The sequence below is a fragment of the Cheilinus undulatus genome, linkage group 3 (genome assembly GCF_018320785.1).
Source record: "Cheilinus undulatus linkage group 3, ASM1832078v1, whole genome shotgun sequence".
In the NCBI taxonomy this organism is placed as follows: Eukaryota; Metazoa; Chordata; class Actinopteri; order Labriformes; family Labridae; genus Cheilinus; species Cheilinus undulatus.
The window spans coordinates 23,376,006-23,395,340 of NC_054867.1; the positions used below are offsets into that span (position 1 = coordinate 23,376,006).

The following is a 19,335-nucleotide window of genomic DNA, read 5'->3' on the forward strand; positions in this document are numbered from 1 at the left end:
GCTAAAATATTTCCAGGCTGCATTGACTCTGCACTTGATAAAGCACAGTGGATGAACACTAGAGGATAGCAAAGCTGTAATCATAAAGATTACAACAAAAAAGGTTAAAAGACACCAGATCAAACTATACAACAAAGTGAGGGCTGCTATCAAAGGGACCTGGGCTTTAATAACACATAGGCAGTTTTTATATCCTTTATTTGGTTTCTGGAGAAATAATGTAGCATCATCACATATGATTTTTTCGTTCTTAAAATGATATTCATAACTCGTAATGTGGTTTTCTGATAATGTTGCCTGATAACAATGTCATCATCCATTCACAAACAAACCTTAATGTATTGCGACAGAGGCACTAAGTGATTTGACCCTTGGCGACTCAGCATGCAGCCCTGTGCTCATCAGCGTTTCCTCTCATGTCTGCTGATATTCACCAGTATCGATCGGCGTGTCGGGGTTTGTGGAAGGTCTAATGTTTATTGATCGCGGTGCTGGGCTTGGGTTAAGGGTAAGGTCAATCTTTTCAATCGCTCCTGAGGATTTCTTCCTGTCCTGTGGAGGAGCCCCTTCAATCAATAGCTCATTATTGTGCTTCTTCACTCAGCAGTGAGGGCAAAGAAAACAAAAGCTTTTGCTATGGAAGGATCAAATGTGCTTCACTGTTCAGTGATTGAGATGCTTAGAGTTGTATTTTCTTAAAGCCTGATTCAAAACAGCTAAAAAGCTGGCGGATTATTTCATAGTTGCAAGAATATTTGAGATATATTTCATGTCAAATCATTTTTGTACATAATTGATTCATACAAGATTAATTAAAATGGCTTGTTACTTGGACTTGTTTTTAATGAACCACTGTTTTTTTTAATAGACAATATAGTGTTCGTTTTCACATCAAGTTCACCATCATCATTAGGGAGATTGAAGTTTCAACCCACAAGCTTTGGAGTGTGTCTCATTTCCCTTAAAATGTGGCCTCTTGTTGCTCTTTTCAATATGTATCTATTGACGTTTATCTATTTGCTACTCTGTTTACTCTATGGTATAATCTGATCCACTTCCAATCCAATTCCAATTTGAATCCACTTAAATTTCTGCACCATCTATTGAACCAAATCCAGAAGTACATACCTGAGATGCCAGCACTTCCAGCTTTAGCAAAGAATGAATTCTGAATCTTATTATCCTTCTAACACTGTCTTTAATTGCATGAGAAACACTTAACAATACAAAATTGTATTTGTCCAGGTAAGAACGCAAACAGCTGAGGACTAAGAACTGCACTTTGCATATCAAAACTTTTGCAAATTCAGTCTGCAACTGCTGAAGCCTCCAGTCACTTCTAGATAATATGCTGCCTGTATGAAAATTATTAGACGGCCACTGACTAGCCATGATGTGTACCTGTGCCCTGGCTCTGTATAGTATCTCTATGCAGACAAATTACCTGGCCCAGGAGGCACATAAAATATGTCACTCTGACAGGCATCTATATCAAAGAGATGGTGACCTCCATCATATATTGCACTATATTTAACCAGCATCACAGTTCAACATTTGTATTCTGACACAAAAAGCTAAAATCTTGACATTTTCATGTCAAGAGGAAACATTTAAAACGCAAAAGAGAGCTGATACAGTATTGTAAGTGCCCTGCTAGTGAAATAAACACTGAAGCAGTCAGTGTCAGCTGTTGAAAAGGTGCTCGGCACTGCCCCCATGTGATATCTCAGTGTAAAATAAGAACTCATCTGCAAAGCACTCCTAACTTGAAGTAGTTTGGAATATGGTATTCCGTTATCTGTCATTGATTCCAGCAATGACACCAAGATGCAAGGATCTGATTTATCTGATATTGAGTTAATTCTACATCTTTGTTTGTTCATAGTCATTGCTAGTGAGTTTTTATCATATAACCCTGGTGTTAAATAGTTTCATGTGAAAGTTAAGAGAATGTGTAGGATGGGAACAAGCATCCCCTTGCCAAGCCCTGTTAAACAAGCAAAGTCTCATGTATGTTTCCATGGGTTTAAAACTAAGTTTTGTATATTTCTCTTGGACTAGATTTGATTGTTTGTGGGACCTGTTTTTGCAGTATCAGAATGAATATGAAGTTTACAAGTGCATCTCAAAAAATTAGTAAAAGTTTGTTTTTTTCAAGATTTACTACAGAAGGTTCAATTTTCTTTAGATTCGAGATTCATCTCATACAGAAGGGACTTTTTTTGCTTTAATCATGATCATTACAGCTTACACCCTTGAAAAACTTCTAAAACTGTTATTTGATGATGTTATAGGAAAGACTGCTCATTAGCACACACTGGTTTTGTTGATTGTTGTTTTTTATTTCCATTGCACCATAAGAGGTCACAGAAGAGAACTGTTCTCCTTTTTAATAGACTCTCCTGGAACTGACTGATGAAACAGAGGACTTGACAACAGGGGCACCAATGCCACCATAAGCTCCACCGAAACCAAATCCACCACTGGAGCTGGCGCTTGAGAATCCTGTGGGATGACAAAAAACATTCAAATTTTAGCATTTGTTGCCTGATTCTGTATCAACAATCATGATCATTATTAATAAACTTTGAATCCATACCTCCAGAGGACTGCTGGACGTGGATGGTTGCGTTGGATCCTCCACTGGCCAGCCTAATAGTGGACAAAGAAGAGGTTAGTCCTTCATTCAGAGATGATGCTGATTCTGCAGCCATGAAACTACATGAAAAATTCAGCTTTATCCAACCTGTCCTCTTCTCCTTCCAGCAGTTTCCTGTAGGTGGCAATTTCGATGTCCAGGGCCAGTTTGACGTTCATCAGCTCCTGGTATTCTCGCACCTGGCGGGCCATGTCTTGCTTGGCTCTCTGCAGAGCATCCTCCAGATCCCTGATGCGGAGTTTGGCGTCTTTTACGGCCAGCTCACCACGCTCCTCAGCGTCCGCAATCTGAGCCTCGAGACTGGTTCTCTGCAGAAGTTTAATCATGGTTTGATAAATAACTGCAAATCTGCCTGTACAATGATGTTAAATTTTTATGAGTCATAATGCTTGTAAAGACCTGAATACATACCTGTCCTTTAACGGCATCGATCTCATTCGTAAGACGGGCAATCATACGGTTAAGCTCAGCGATCTCAACTTTGGTTGTGCGAAGGTCATCGCCATACTGTCCAGCAGAGGTCTGCATCTCCTCATACTGTTTTACGACAGCAAATACAAATGTAAATGAAAAACACAATCCTAAATGTCTGGAAAGGTGTTTTATGTATTCATGTTTGACACATGGGCTGGATGTCTTCTTTTTTTATTCCCTCACCTTCTGTTTGTACCAGGATTCTGCATCAGCCTTGCTTTTGTTGGCAATGTCCTCATACTGTGCACGCACTTCAGCCACAATAGCGTCCATGTCCAGGTTGCGGCTGTTGTCCATCTCCACGATGACGGAGGTGTCCTTGATCTGGCCCTGAAGCTCACGGAGTTCCTACAGAACCAATGGATGTTGCAATAATTAATCATTTGCTTAGCTGTAGAGTTAGCAAGGTCTTATAGTAGAGTTTTGATACTTACAGCCTCATAGACAGCCCTGAGGAAGTTGATTTCATCCTGAAGAGCATCAACTCTGGCCTCCAGCTCCACTTTGTCCATGTAGGCAGCGTCAACTTCCTTAAATTAAAATTATATAAAAACAATATGCATCACAACCTAACATATTGTATCATACATTGGGATTTTAAAAATTAGGACCCTTCTTGGACTGTTATTCTCTTATTTTCAAACTTGGGCCACATTTTATTTTAGAGGCTTTGTGATCTAATTGGTTAAAAGTTAAATTAAGTTTTGGAATTGGCAGAATATTTCTTCAGCAATGCAAATGGGCCATAAAAGCTGCAACATTATCCTCTGAAACTTTAATTCCCATGGAAGAAGAGCCCTGAAGAAGGATGTCCCTCCTTTGTCACTACTGATGTTTTATGTGACTACTCTTAACTAGTTTTAAACTTTTTTTTTTTTTTTTGCATAAACCATTTCACTTTGCTGTCTGCCATTTAAAATAGTCTTTTTCTAAACTGTTGTGACCTTTTGTCAGGTGACATGTCACATGACATCTTACTTGTGTTTAAACATCTGTGTTTTATCTGTCTAGAATGTCCTGATGAAGACTTGTGGTAAATATCCCTGATTAAGAAAAGATTTTAGATTACATTAGAGTGTCTCAGATCTTTAGTTTTGACTGCAACTCTACTGTGGAATATATTTTCAAATAATCTGGCAAGTCACTCGGTCATTTTTGCTTTTTGCAGCTAAAAGTTTTGTGGCCACTGTCTAGATGGCTAGTCCAAGTGTCAGCCAACAGACACCAAAATATGAAATCTTTTTTGAAATCAGAAGCAGCTGAAACATATCTGTCATCAGGCCTTGATGAAAAATGTACATCAGAATGTGGGAGTTGCTCATCTGCCTATGCCACAAGCATAACATGAATGGTTGCATAACGAGGGATTACTTTTCAGCTGTTTCCATTGGTTTAGCAAATTCTAACTTAAGAAATTTAGCTCCCAAAATATGGTTGAATAGGTATCTGATTTAAAAAATTAAATGTTTTCAAACCTTCTTCAGTAGCACAAATTCGTTCTCAGCAGATGCTCGTTTGTTGATTTCATCTTCATACCTGCAAGAACACAGGGAAATGCTTCAGTGCATGTGCTTGGTTTGGATGCTTGCTCATTACATTAGGTAGTTCACTTTGTGGCTGAACAACTGATCATGCTGTGAAAACTCTTACTTCCTCTTGAAGTCCTCAACCAGGAGCTGCATGTTCTTCTGCTCGCCCTCCAGCTTGACCTTCTCATTGCCCAGCCCTTCCAGCTGTCTGCGCAGGTTGGCGATGTAGGCCTCAAACATGCCTTCGATGTTTGAGCGGGTGGTGGTCTGTTCCTGCAGGAGACTCCATTTGGTCTCCAGCATCTTGTTCTGCTGCTCCAGGAAACGCACCTGTGGAGACACCAAACCAAGACAGACTGTCAGATGTTGTTTCGGGAAGCTTTCTTCAACAGCCATTTAAAATGAAAATTATGTCAATTACAGGCTGTAATACAGAGTGATTGTTCTCAGTCTCTCAGCTAAGGGTTGGTTGAGTAACTGCTTGTGCTGATGTAAAGGGTAAGACCCCCACAAGTTAGGGCTTCGTAGCTGTCCTTACTTCTTGAGTGACCATGTTAAGATGAGATCTGAAAGATTTCTTTCCCAACTTTAGTTGGTTTGATTGTGTCTCAGTTAGTAGATAAATCCCAGCAAAGACCAAGTTTGGCTTTCTTTCTTAAACAATATAAAGAACATGATTGCTTAAGTGTTTCAGCAGTGACAAAGACAAACTGTAGGATTTTTAACAGCTGCTGGACATAAATGTTGACTAAGGAGAACATGCATTTTCTTATTACTATCAAACTTTTGGCCACATTGGAGAGCCAAAGCAAGCTCACAGGCACTAACCTTGTCAATGAAGGAGGCGAAACGGTTGTTGAGGGTCTTGATCTGCTCCTTCTCCTGGGTGCGGACAGCCTGGATGGTGGGGTCAATCTCCAGGCTCAGAGGGGTCAGCAGGCTCTTGTTTACCTGGACAGCTGTGATCAGTGGAGCGATGTAACAGCCTGCTGTTTGGCCAGAAGAAAACTCAAAACCAGCGGAGCTCCCACCCATGGAGGACATCCCAGAACCAATGCTAGAACCGACCCCATAGCTGGTCCTTTTCACTGAATAGCTGCTTCCTGGCCCAGCAAAAGACCTCCTGGTGCTGCCGCCACTGGAGCTGCTGACTGAGTATGCCTTCCTCATCATCATGGTTGCGGTGGGGATGTTGTTAACTCTGAGCAGAGAACTGAAGATGTGCAGGCTTCAAAAGGAGAGTCAAGTCCCTCTGAGTGTCTGACTGCAGACTCTGAGTGCTTTTATGGCTGGAGCAGGGTGGGGTCGGGGGGGCACTTTAACCTGTCGGGTCACTTTTGCTGTCCAGTCTTTCGCCACCTTAGTCTTCACACTTCATACTCTGAATGATAAGTGTGGCCATTCCTGTACAACTGGATGGGAGGTATTTTCAGAAGATAAGCCCTGACACACCCTGCAGCAGCACATTTAAACCAGAATTTCAAGTGGGACTTATTCCTTTTAGAGAGAAGTGTTCCTTCAAGCAATTGTTAAAGCTCATTCTTGGTGCCACTAAAATGTCTCTGGATCCAAAAATCAATCAATTGTTGAATTCTGTGACTACAAATAAAAGAAAAAAATCAGTAGCTTAGGGCTTGTTTAGTATAATTGTAAATCCTCACCTGCCTGAACAGTGTCTGTTCAATCTTTCATTGCATATAAATCTTCAAAGGTAGGGCAGAAACAGAGCAAAGCCTAGCTAGTTAGTAGCTATAGCAGATAAAAGCATATTGTTACAAGTGATGACTGTAGTTATCTTGTAATTTCGGATTCATATTCCAGCAATGGCCTGACATTGTGAGTTCTGCGGAAGTTTTAGGTTATAGAGGAGCAAATGTTTAAGTGTCTTAAGCTAAGCTGCCACTCATTCTGTTATTATAAAGGGGAACATGGCAAAACTGGCAACTTACATTACATATGTTTTACAAAGTTAATAACTTCAATATTACAACATCTATACGTTTCTTTTGCATGATTGTCATTATGCCAGATAAGCTGATTTTGTGTGGGGGGGTGGGGGGTGGGGGGCGTCTACACCACTCTGCTCTGAATCTACTCTGTAAAATTATCAGGGTGGATTAACTTAAAAGCTTAAGTTTGATCACTGCCTTATAAACCTGACAAAAATAAACTTCAAGAAAAACATTATTTCAACTTAGGAAGAAAAGTTATATAAGTTACTAAAGAAACAATCACCTAGTATTGGAACTAGATCCTCTGAGTTGAAGAAATTAATTATCTTATATATACCATTCAAGAAAACTTGCTTTCTATTGTTAAAAACAAATTTGTAATTATACTATATTCCAAACCACAAAATATGGTATAATAGACACTTCGACTGCCTACACTGATAAAAAATTTTCAGCCCAACCTACTTTGAAAAACCTCAGCAACTTTTGGCTTAAATTATTTTTGAAGATTAGCCGAATTAATCTTTGTGAAAACTATTACTCTGTTCTAGTTCAACAAAAGAAACAAAGTGAAATCTACTTACATTTTTAAGTAAATTCAACGAGACTAATCTTTGTTTCACTTAACTCTCTTTGAAATACATGTAATTTCAGTTAAACTCACCTTGTAAAAATGACTCATGCTTCAATGCAGTTTAACAAAATAATTTACATTTTATAATTTAAGATCACTCCAACTGGTTGTATTCATTAGAAACACATAACAACGCTTGCAAAGGAAGTATCTGTATTTGTCTCCACAGCTTCGTGATTTTATCATATAACTGAAATGATCAGAGAATGGTTAAAGTTTTGACCACAGGACTAAGACAGGCAGTCAAACACTTTTCAGAATGCATCACAGGGACATTTAGTCATTGATAATGTCACATTTGGTAGTTTTGAAACACAGAATGAAACTGAGTAAAGGTAACAAAGTCAGTCAAAATTACCTAAATTATTCTTGTTAAGGAAAAAATTCACAATGTTTTGTATTTTTGACAAAACAAACTGACTACAAAATTAGGTGTATGTCAAGCTAGAAAATTTGATTTTTATCGTTGATATCAAAGATTAAATCAAGTTAAATTTACTTTTGCCCAGATTTATTTTTCTCAGTGTGTAAGGGGGGATAAAGGGGAGAGCTTTCTGGAAACCTGTCAAATGGGGGCCCATGACGGTGACCATATTTTATTTTTTGACCTGAATAATAACAAGTCTTATCAAAACAACTGATATTGTTTATTTTTTGTACCGTAGTAAATGGCCTTCCGCAAAATGCAAACCCCATTTCTTAAAACATAATAATTAAAATAGGTTTCAAGTGGCAAAAATTAGTTAAAGTGGTAAAAATGGGCATAAAAATAAGGAATTGTGGTTAAAATATGGATAAAAAGAGGTTAATAGGGGCAAAAATGGTTTGACATATGCAACAATAGACACAAAGTGTGAAAAATGGGCATAAAAATTGATGAAACCAGATTAAAAAGTGGCAAAAATGGGTTTCAGTTCCAAAATGTTTTAAAGTATCGAAAATGGGTTAACAGATGAAAAACACATATAATGGCAATAATGGGTGAAAGTGTCAAAAAGAGGCAGAAAAACTGAGCAAATTGATGAGAAGTTGCACCAAGACTAGCACCAATGCTACTGATCCAACACACACACATTGATACTATGAAGGAATCACAACCTGGGAGGGCCCATTATCTGGGTTTGTCAGGGGCCCAGTGAAATTGGTGGGCAGGCCTGAAGACCACAACCTTGCATTGAGCAATTGTGGCATAGTCAGTTGTCTTATTATAGCAATAATGGCTCAAAGAGGCAGATGCAAAGGTAAAGTTAGCCCCTCACTTCAACCACTGTTTATGGATATGCCCTACCACTAGCAGTAAGTGACCAACGTAGTGGATAACGTCACTCATGGTGCACAAGTGTTAAACATTAAAAACAATAATGTCCACCTACAACAAGAGCAAATGAATCCCAACAGTGATCACTGTACAACAGACAACATCTAAATACATTCAAACACCTGTAAGCAAATACAAATGCAACTAAAAACATCCAGAGCCCATCTAAACAGTCTGCCCAAGGACATGATGGGAAAACTCCACCACCCAGATTTGTAATAGCTCTGGGTAGAGCTTAGACCATTTGACTTGACAGAGTTGGACTAATGCAGACAGATCAACACTGTCAAATAAGTCCAACACTGAAGGAGTGTTAAAGTGACAATCTGAGAGTAAAAATCAACTTAAAAGCATTTAACACTGAGAATTTAACACTCCAGTTTATGCTTTGTAAAATCAAGTGTAGGTGAGAATATTATCTTTAATGACCACGAGTAAGTGTGCTCAGATGAGACCACACTCATCCATGTTAAACAAGAGAACTCAAGAAACAGTATAATATGAAATAGTTACTCAATAGTTATGAAGACTGCTATCATAACTCACATTGATACGTTATGTTGGCACATTGAAAGTTCCATACTACTAAAGTGACAAACAACTTTGAATTTGAATACCATAACATCTCATAACATCAAGATAATTTTTTTCAACTCATGATGTTAAGTGGAAAAAAGTTATAACTTATTGGCTGTATCATATTTTACAGTATAACTTTTAAACTTTGTCTTGCATATTTGATTTTTTCTCCTAGTCCAGTTGTTAGCTTTTGAAACTTTATCAGTGTGTGTTTGCAGATAGCAATGGTTAGTTTGAGTTTAGCTGGCGAAGTTGTGCTTCTTTTTTCAGTTTCAGTTTCAGTTAAAGGTATTTTTTATTAAGTAAACCAAAGATTTTGCACGTTTTTAGCCCTGAAGCATGCATATTGAAGCAGCAGCTAAAAGCCAGTTAAACTATCCCCACCACGCAGAGGTCACAACACTAAGATGTTTAGAATCAACAAAAAATGTTGCAAAAATGTAGCTTGAGAGGACACTTCAGCACTATTTAATCCCCCCCAGAAATGTTGTAAAACCAGCAATGTGACTGTTTGTAGCCCTACTACTGCCCTATTACAGGTGGTTCTGGAGCTACACCTGAGGGGAAGGGCTGGGATATTTTTAGGTGGATCCTTACAGATTCTATCTGGTCTTGCTGGTTTCTGCAAGTCTTTTGTCCATATAGGAGTGACCACCAACCATCAGAGATGTAAGCAGATATGAGGATTTCTATTGAAATTTAAAGCAGATATTGGCTGTCAGTATCGGCCAAATTTACAAGGAAGTTTGTGTTATTTAAAGCAGAATCAACAGACCTGTCTCAGCTGAAGTTTCCTCTTTTTCAAAAATTCAGTAGTGTGCATCTTGAGCCTGAACTCTGTTCTCAAAACACATCAGCTATCAGCAGGTGTTGCAAAGTATACCAAAATGTTGGTCTTTTTTTAATATGTTTAAAGTGATACTGAAGTTTTCTGTTGTACCATCATTTTGTGTCATGTGCATGTGATGGTGGTCTTCTTTGTCCATACATAGACTTATACACAGGTCTGTTCTAATTTATAAAGTTGTTTTAGGTCCACATCCTTACACACTAAAGTGAGATGATTTAGTATAGTACAGTATAGTCACAAAGGAAAGAAAGGAACCTGTGTATTTTGAGTGTCTATAGTAATGATGATACTAACATAATATAAAACAATAATTATTCACCTCCCCTTGGATGTTTGACCCTTTTATTGATTTTATACATCAATCATGGTCAATATAATTTGGATATATATATATGTATATATATGTATATATATATATATATATATTTTTTTTTTTTTTTTTTTTTTACAGTTTACAGTTTGTTAAAATTCTCTTTAATGTTACAATGACAACAGATTTCTGCAAAGTAATTTCAATTTAATTAAAATATGCTATGTAAAACAAGTGAATGCATGGATATTCCACCCTTTTAAGTCAGCATTTAGTAGATGCACCTTTGGCTGCAATCAAGTCTGTGTGGATAGATCTCAATCAGGTTTGTACATCTAGACACTGCAGTTTTACTTAACTCTTTACAAAACTGCTCAAGCTCTGTCAGGTTGCATGAGGATTGGGCATGAACAGCCCTTTTCAAGTATATCTACTAATTCAGTATTGGACTAAGGCCTGGGCTTTGACTCGAACACTCCAAAACATTCACCATCTTGTCTTTAAACATTGTCGCATTTTCCTGCTGGAAGATAAATCTTCTCCAAAGCCGTAGTTCTTGTGCAGACTGAGTAAGATTCATCCTTCAGGGTTTTCTCTACATTCATTTTACCCTTTAACTTAACCAGCCTTCCAGGGACAGCTGCCAAAAAGCATCCCCACAGCATGATGCTGACACCCCCGTGCTTCACAGTGAAGATGATGTGTTTGGGGTGATGGGCAGTGTTTGGTGTCTGCCAAAAAAGTGTCTTGTTTGATGGCCAAAAAGCACCACTTTGGTCTCAACAAACTGAAGAACTTTCTTCCACTTGGAAATGGAGTCTCCAACATGCCTGCTATGTAATCCGGATATTGTCTGGATATACAATGCATACAGAAAACTATTCAAAACTTTCTCAACTTTGTTATGTTGTAGTCTTATGCTACAGTAAAAAAAAATCCTTTTCATCAAGCCCAGCTCTCATTTGTAGCTTTTTGCAGACTCCAGGCAGGCTCCCACGTGCTCTCCATTCCCTGTAACTTTTTGAATTAATTGAAACATTGATTTTAACTAATTTTGTTTGAACATAAATAGTACAAACTCCAGATTTTGTCATGTGCCCATGTCATTTTTTGCAAGTCAACAGGACCCAGTCAGTGCCAGGAATTGTAGCCTTAAGGCTTATTTATGCTCTGCACGAAAATGGATCTGTGCATTCTTTACAACCATCAATATCCTCATTATGACGTGCGTCTGTTATGATAGAGTAGAAATTGAAAAACGAATCCACTAGAGGTTGTGGTCTTTCACTGAGCTACTTTGATACATCCCACTGAGTGAAGAAAAAACGGTCTGTCCTCTGCTTAGTTGTGCTCCTGTAGCTGTCTGTCTTTTTGCCCAGGTGAGCTAACATTACTGATATGTTTGTATTTTCTAATAACTCAACCTTTATTTGTTTATATTTCCTCAGAAAACCTGAATAAGTTCTTTTAAATGTTTCGTCTTTGTTGCGTTTGCTACTCTGGGTTGAACTGTTGGCTGCATTGACGGTATTGGTCAATGAATGGTATTGCAACATTCGGTCCATATCCGTAAGCTTTGAAAGCACAGATAAAAATCGGCAGAGACGAATGTAGAGTAATATGCAATGAGATTTGTGTCTAAAAGATTCAAACAAAACTTTTTCAGTATCCAAAAAAAAAAAAAAAAAAAAATAGCAAATGAGAACAAAAAAATGTGATCCAAGCAAAAAAAAAGTTCACATCAAGAGAACAAATTTGAAATAGCAACCAAATATTAGTCTTTGAATTTTGAACATCCATCTTTTTGTTTACTGTTCCTGTTTTTCTCTCTCAGCGATCAGACCTTTGCTCTCGCTTCTCGGTTATGCATTTGCGGTGCCTGATCCTTTGTTTGCATTTCTTGATTTTTTTGCTCTCAGTTCTGACACAAATGTCACGTGTGGGCGGGCTTTTCTGGGGTGTATCACTATTGGTCAACAAGTTTTTGAGTGATGGCTCAGTCGGTCCAGATGCTCCAGAAGTTGTTGTTCAGCTCAAGTTTGGGAACTTTAAGGAAACCAGCGGGCTATCATTTTTGCATCGGTTTGACTGAATCATTGATGCTTTATTAAATCTAACTATTGATTAAACAGGTTTCTTTGTCAGTGCAGTGGTAGATGTTGTATTGTTTCATACACATACATGTTTTATCAATTTTCCCGGCAACTTCAGGTGTCGTCTTCACTTTGTACGTAAACTACACCTAAGTCATTAGCTTGTCCATTAGCTCAGTGGTAATGTAGATGCATATCATTCAGGGGACAGGGTTCACATCCCTGCCATTTTATAATTTATTGATGTCTGTATGTTTTTTTTAATAAATTTGTTAAGCATATATATATATATATATATAGATAGATAGATAGATAGATATAGATATAGATATAGATATACACCGCGTTCCACATTATTATGCAAATTACGTTTTTCTCTGATTTTCCTAAATATTAATGCAAATGACAGTCAGAATATTTTTCAAGTCATCAGCCATTAGAGCATAATTCAAATGATTTTGAACAAACTTCATAATGACAAAAGTTACTTTTTAAAAAATAAAAATCTCAAAATGCACTGTTCCACATTATTAAGCACAACAGCTTTTTAAAACATTTTATAGGTTGTAAAGAACTGAAAATGGTCATGTGTAAAAATTGCAGCATCAGGGGGTCATATTTACTGAAATCAAAGATATTTCAATCAAAAACATCTTAACAGGACAAGTTCCATGTTAATATAGGAGCCCTTCTTTGATATCACCTTCACTATTCTTGCATCCATCGAACTTGTGAGTTTTTGGAGAGTTTCTGCTTGATTTTTTTTTTTTTTGCAGGATGTCAGAATATCTTCCCAGAGCTGCTGTTTTGATGTGAACTTCCTCCCACCCTCATAGATCTTAAGCTTGAGGATGCTACAAAGGTTCTCAGTAGGGTTGAGGTCAGGGGAGGATGGGGGCCACACCATGAGTTTCTCTCCTTTTATGCCCATAGCAGCCAATGACACAGAGGTATTCTTTGCAGCATGAGATGGAGCATTGTCATGCTTGAAGAAAATTTTGCTACAGAAGGCACGATTCTCTTTTTGTACCATGGAAGAAAGTGGTCAGTCAGAAACTCTATATACTTTGCAGAGGTCATTTTCACACCTTCAGGGACCCTAAAGGGACCTATCAGCTCTCTCCTCATGATTCCGGCCCAAACATGACTCCGCCCCCTCCTTGTTGACGTCCCAGCCTCATTGGGACATGGTGGCCATCCACCAACCATCCACTACTCCGCCATCTGGACCATCCAGGGTTGCACGGCACTCATCAGTCAACAAGACTGTTTGAAAATGAGTCTTCATGTATTTCTGGGCCCACTGCAACCATTGCTGCTTCTGAGCACTGGTAAGGGGTGGCTGAATAGCAGGTTTATACACGACTGCAAGCCTCTGGAGGATCCTACACCTTGAGGTTGGTGGGACTCCAGAGGCACCAGCAGCTTCAAATACTTGTTTGCTGCTTTGTAATGGCATTTTAGCATCTGCTCTCTTAATCTGATGAATTTGTCCGTTGTTCCTCATTATGTCTTTATCTGCACAAACCCATCTGTGCTCTGAATCAGACACAAATTTCTTCACAGTACGATGATCATGCTCAATTTTTCCTGAAATATCGAATGTTTTCATATTTTGACAATATATTTGATATTTGACAATATATTATATTTAATATTATATATTATATAATATTTGACAATATTTTGACTATTTGACACTTTTCAGCAGCAGAGAAATCCTTTTTCTTTCCCATATTGCTGAAACCTGTGGCCTACTTAATAATGTGGAACATGTGGAAAAGTGCATTTTGAGGTTTTTATTTAAAAAAAATTAATAGTTATCATTATGAAGTTTGTTCAAAAACATTTAAATTATACTCTAACTGTTGATGACTTGAAACATATTCTGACTGTCATTTGCATTGATATTTAGAAAATCAGAGAAAAAAGGTTGTTTGCATAATAACGTGGAACGTGGTGTATATAAATATTTTCCTTTTATGCCATTTATTGGAAAAAATAAAGACAGACACAATGACTCTTTTTCTCAGATTTATTTTATTCAGATGTCTCTGATGCCATTTGCTGCAACCTCATGAAGGATGCTGCCCAGAATGACCGTACAAAATAAAACTGGTTTCAGTGTTGTTCAATCTTTGAGGAAAGGCAAAACTAAGCAGTGAAACAGTTGAAAAGCATGAAAAACGAACAAGTCAGCAGTCAATCAGGACAAAGTCCAACTGTAAACATTTAAAGTCTTTCAAATATATATATTTTTTTACTTATCAGGATTGGCCAGTGGCTTTTCCTTTTTCCAAAATAAGCACTTAAATGTCGAATGAGACAACAAATTATTGCATAATGATGAGTAAATTTCATGAGTCCAAAACACTGCAACAAAAGTACTTATTTTCACGTTTTCTTTGCTTAGTTTTAACATTTCATCTGAGTAGTTCCTTCTTTTATTTATTTTTTTTTTTTTCAATTTTTCGTGGTAGTTTGTGTAGAGTGAAAAAACTGCCTTACAAACTGACTTGGTCTTAGAGTGTTTCAGGCTATGATTACCCTCAGAAGTTCTTTAAAACTCTTAGCATACTTTCAGGAAGTTTTGTGATATTCAATCTCTTGTGGAGCATGTTAAACAGCATTGGATAGCACCATAAAAGTGTACAGATGTAGACCAAACACAAGCTTCTGAAGGGAAGATGGATGGCTCTCCTTTTAATAGGCTCTCTTGGAATTGACTGAGGTGACAGTGGACCTGGTGATGGTAGCACCACCAGAACTCCCAACCAAAACACCACCATAGCCAAAACCACCACCGGCGCTGCAACTTGAATATCCTCCAGAGGACTGCTGGACGTGGATGGTTGCGTTGGATCCTCCACTGGCCAGCCTAATAGTGGACAAAGAAGAGGTTAGTCCTTCATTCAGAGATGATGCTGATTCTGCAGCCATGAAACTACATGAAAAATTCAGCTTTATCCAACCTGTCCTCTTCTCCTTCCAGCAGTTTCCTGTAGGTGGCAATTTCGATGTCCAGGGCCAGTTTGACGTTCATCAGCTCCTGGTATTCTCGCACCTGGCGGGCCATGTCTTGCTTGGCTCTCTGCAGAGCATCCTCCAGATCTCTGATGCGGAGTTTAGCATCTTTTACGGCCAGCTCACCACGCTCCTCAGCCTCTGCGATCTGAGCTTCAAGGTTGGCTCTCTGTGGAAGTTTAAATCATGGTTGAATTATACTTCAGCTAATAATGTGTTTCATTCATTCCAAGGCATTCAACAATGATATCTTCACACATACCTGTGCCTTGACAGCTTCAATCTCATTTTGAAGACGGGCAATCATACGGTTTAGCTCAGCAATCTCAGCCTTGGTTGTGCGAAGGTCATCACCATACTGTCCAGCAGAGGTCTGCATCTCTTCAAACTGGTTTGAACCAATACAAAGATGTGTATTAAGAACATTAATCTAAGATCTACATGAAGTCTGCATGAAGGAGAGAATTGATTACATCTTTTTTATTCCCTCACCTTCTGTCTGTACCAGGTTTCTGCCTCAGCCTTGCTTTTGTTGGCAATGTCCTCATACTGTGCACGCACTTCAGCCACAATAGCGTCCATGTCCAGGTTGCGGCTGTTGTCCATCTCCACGATGACGGAGGTGTCCTTGATCTGGCCCTGAAGCTCACGGAGTTCCTACAGAACCAATGGATGTTGCAATAATTAATCATTTGCTTAGCTGTAGAGTTAGCAAGGTCTTATAGTAGAGTTTTGATACTTACAGCCTCATAGACAGCCCTGAGGAAGTTGATTTCATCCTGAAGAGCATCGACTTTGGCTTCCAGCTCTACCTTGTTCATGTAGGCGGCGTCAACATCCTGAATATTGGTTGAAAAAGGAAAAGTTATACTTTGTATCAAGCTGTGGTGTAAAAAAAGTTCTAACTGAGCATCTTTATTGCACCTTCTTCAGGAGCACAAACTCATTCTCAGCCGCGGCACGTTTGTTGATTTCGTCTTCATATCTGCAGGAAAACAAGGGATGTGCTTGAGTACATTTGCTTAATCTTGGATGTTCACTCACCACGTCCACAGTTTAACTTGGTGCATAGTAAGTAGCATAAGTAGTGATCACACTCACTTCCTCTTGAAATCCTCAACCAGGCCCTGCATGTTCCTCAGCTCTCCCTCCAGCTTGACCTTCTCGTTGCCCAGTCCGTCCAGCTGTCTGCGCAGGTTGGCGATGTAGGCCTCAAACATGCCCTCGATGTTTGAGCGGGTGGTGGTCTGTTCCTGCAGGAGACTCCATTTGGTCTCCAGCATCTTGTTCTGCTGCTCCAGGAAACGGACCTGTGAAGACACCAAACGACAGTTTGTCATATGTTTTAAAAGTCATCTCAAAACAGTGCTGTGATAAAGTGGCCTGGCTTTAATTGCCAATGAGTCTCTGACGGCTCAAGTCAATATGTTGTGAGACCCTTTCAAATTAAAACAGTTTCTAAATGGAAGCTTAAGTGCTTGAAAGAGCTGTGTCTTATTCCATCTGGCATAACAATGACTAGCCTTTTCCTGCATCACTGATAAGCTATCACCATGTCTAAATCGCCACACCCTAACTATAACATTTGTCACACAGGGCGACATACTTTATCCTGCTTTTTTAAAGTTTTTTGATACTGCAAGTTCCAAATGAGAGCCAACATACATCCTTTTAATCTCCAAAATAATTCATCTTTTATTTTTCCAGATGTGTTTCACCAGCATATATGTGTGGCTTTAAGGATTTCACCCTTTGTTTCCATGGCTATGACTCATCCTGTGTCGAGCTATGAAGGCCACAGTCAGTCTAGTAATAAAAAAAACTAGGTGTGGCAGACTAACCACAGACAACAAAGCATTGCACCAACCTGAAATAAGTCCTTTGTTTTCTAAGTTTTTGACCCATTGCCAATTTTTTGAGTAGAATGCTGCCTAAAGGAAGTAGTTATGTGGCCTGTAAGCATGAACACAGCTTTGGAATTTTATTATAAAACAAGGGAAAGTCGATTTACTTCCCTGTGCTTAACATTCCTGTTGCCTTAACGACCAGGTGATAGGTGCAATGTGCAAATGACAGACTTTGAACTCTGTGGGTGTAGTAAATATAGTAGATCCCTGTTTTCTCTGCCATTCTCCAGGAACCATATGGGCGAGTCACTGTAATATAATCCCCACCCTTGTTTAGATAGTGGGCAGAGATGGCACAGCAGGCTCTGGCTGGGTTTGCAGGCCGCGTAAATGTGGGACGGGGCTGCAGACAGGTATTTAGTTTTTTTTATAAGCAATGCTAATCCTAGAGGCTGTTACTCATTAATGAATATAACATCACAAAGATAAGATTCAGAGCTCTCTTGCTGTGTTAGCATTGACAGTAAAAATATCCTCTTTGAAGTGACGAAGCAGAGTTCTGCAGTTTGAGCTGACATCCAAAGGACATTGCTACAAGAACACAGATTAATACAGGAGTAAAATTCTTTTTGATTACAAGTTGAAGAGGCAAAGAAGGTTGATTCACTGTCAACAGCTGTTAGATTTTAAATGCTGACCAGGCATTATCATCATAATGATAACAAGGCCTATTCATAAGACAGGTCACACAAAAGTCTCGGGGACTAACCTTGTCAATGAAAGAGGCGAAGCGGTTGTTGAGGGTCTTGATCTGCTCCTTCTCCTGGGTGCGCACAGCCTGGATGGTAGGGTCAATGTCCAGGCTCAGAGGGGTCAGCAGGCTCTTGTTGACTTGGACAGTTGTGATCGGTGCGATTCCTTGCTGGCTGTAAAGACCACCAGCCATTGAAGCACTTAGACCACCACCAATATTGCTTGAAAAGCCGTAACCAGGTGCAGAACCAACGGTATAACTTGTTCTTTTCATAGAGTAGCTGCTTGGTCCAGCAACAGACCTCCTGCTAGTACTGCCAGAGCCAGAGCCGGAGATTGAGATTGCTTTCCTTTGGAACATGGCTGCAGAAGTGGATGTTTGTCAACTTTTAGCAGAGAACTGAAGATGTGCAGGCTTCAAAAGGAGAGCCAAGTCCCTCTGAGTGCCTGACTGCAGACTCTGCGTGCTTTTATGCCTGAGTGAGGGGGAGGATCCTCCCCAGCCTCTTCAACTTGTACTCTCACTTTTGCTGTCCAGCCTACAAGCCTCTGGCTCTGAATGACAGGAGTGGCCGATCCTGTAAAACAGGTGGGGAGGGATTGTCAGGAGATAAGCAGTGACACACCCTGCACCAGGAGAGGCTGAGGGGGGACAGAGTGAGAGTTGAAGAAGAGTAGTGAAAATGTGATCATGAGAAGGAAAAAAGCCTCTTAGCGAGCTCAGACAGTGTCAGACTTGTTTGTAGTGCTTAAGGTCAGCTTTTAGTCAGGCCACCAAGAATTAAAGATAAGATCCAATGAGGAAAGGGAATGATTTCATAATATAACTTAACTCAATCTGGTATTTACTGGACATCATTTATTTCCTACGCAGCTCCAATTTTTTAATCAATGTAAACTCAGTGTATGTTAATGTTTTTCAAATCTTCTTTCTGAATAGAAATGTGATGATCAAAGGCAGCCAGGCAGCAGAGTGGATTTTGACACCATCCTGTAGCAGAGAGAACCTATTTAAAACAGTTGTAAGATCTTGTTTCCATCAATTACAAACCATCTCCAAAATAAAAACAATACTAATTCATTAGGGCCTAGAAAAAATAATTCACACCCTCCAGATTAGACTACTGTAATTCACTGTCCTCCGGTTTAAACCAAAAATCTCTCTCTCACCTCCAGTTTGTCCAAAATGCAGAAGCTGGTTTTAACAGATGACATCACACCAATCCAATTCAGCATCTTTATACTGGCTTCCCATTTGTTTCAGAATTGATTTTAAGATTTCACTCATTACTTTTAAACCACTTATAGCTCTG

General features: G+C 39.1%; 2 protein-coding genes across 2 annotated transcripts; both read right to left on the reverse strand.

The window, feature by feature from the left end:
- Positions 1 to 2,389: 2,389 nt before the first annotated feature.
- LOC121506923 (intermediate filament protein ON3-like) lies at positions 2,390 to 5,835 on the reverse strand. The gene is made up of 9 exons (XM_041782971.1): positions 5,491 to 5,835; positions 4,784 to 4,992; positions 4,609 to 4,669; positions 3,568 to 3,663; positions 3,317 to 3,481; positions 3,071 to 3,196; positions 2,747 to 2,967; positions 2,600 to 2,652; positions 2,390 to 2,505 (listed from the first exon to the last, which is right to left on the reverse strand). Exons 1-9 carry the CDS (start codon positions 5,833 to 5,835, stop codon positions 2,390 to 2,392), a joined length of 1,392 nt encoding a protein of 463 aa, XP_041638905.1.
- Positions 5,836 to 14,419: 8,584 nt separating this feature from the next.
- LOC121507489 (keratin, type II cytoskeletal 8-like) lies at positions 14,420 to 18,485 on the reverse strand. The gene is made up of 8 exons (XM_041783876.1): positions 18,039 to 18,485; positions 16,524 to 16,732; positions 16,347 to 16,407; positions 16,166 to 16,261; positions 15,915 to 16,079; positions 15,685 to 15,810; positions 15,371 to 15,591; positions 14,420 to 15,276 (listed from the first exon to the last, which is right to left on the reverse strand). The coding sequence occupies exons 1-8, from the start codon at positions 18,381 to 18,383 to the stop codon at positions 15,102 to 15,104; spliced, it is 1,398 nt and encodes a 465-aa protein (XP_041639810.1). The 5' UTR covers positions 18,384 to 18,485; the 3' UTR covers positions 14,420 to 15,101.
- Between the last annotated feature and the right edge of the window lie 850 nt (positions 18,486 to 19,335).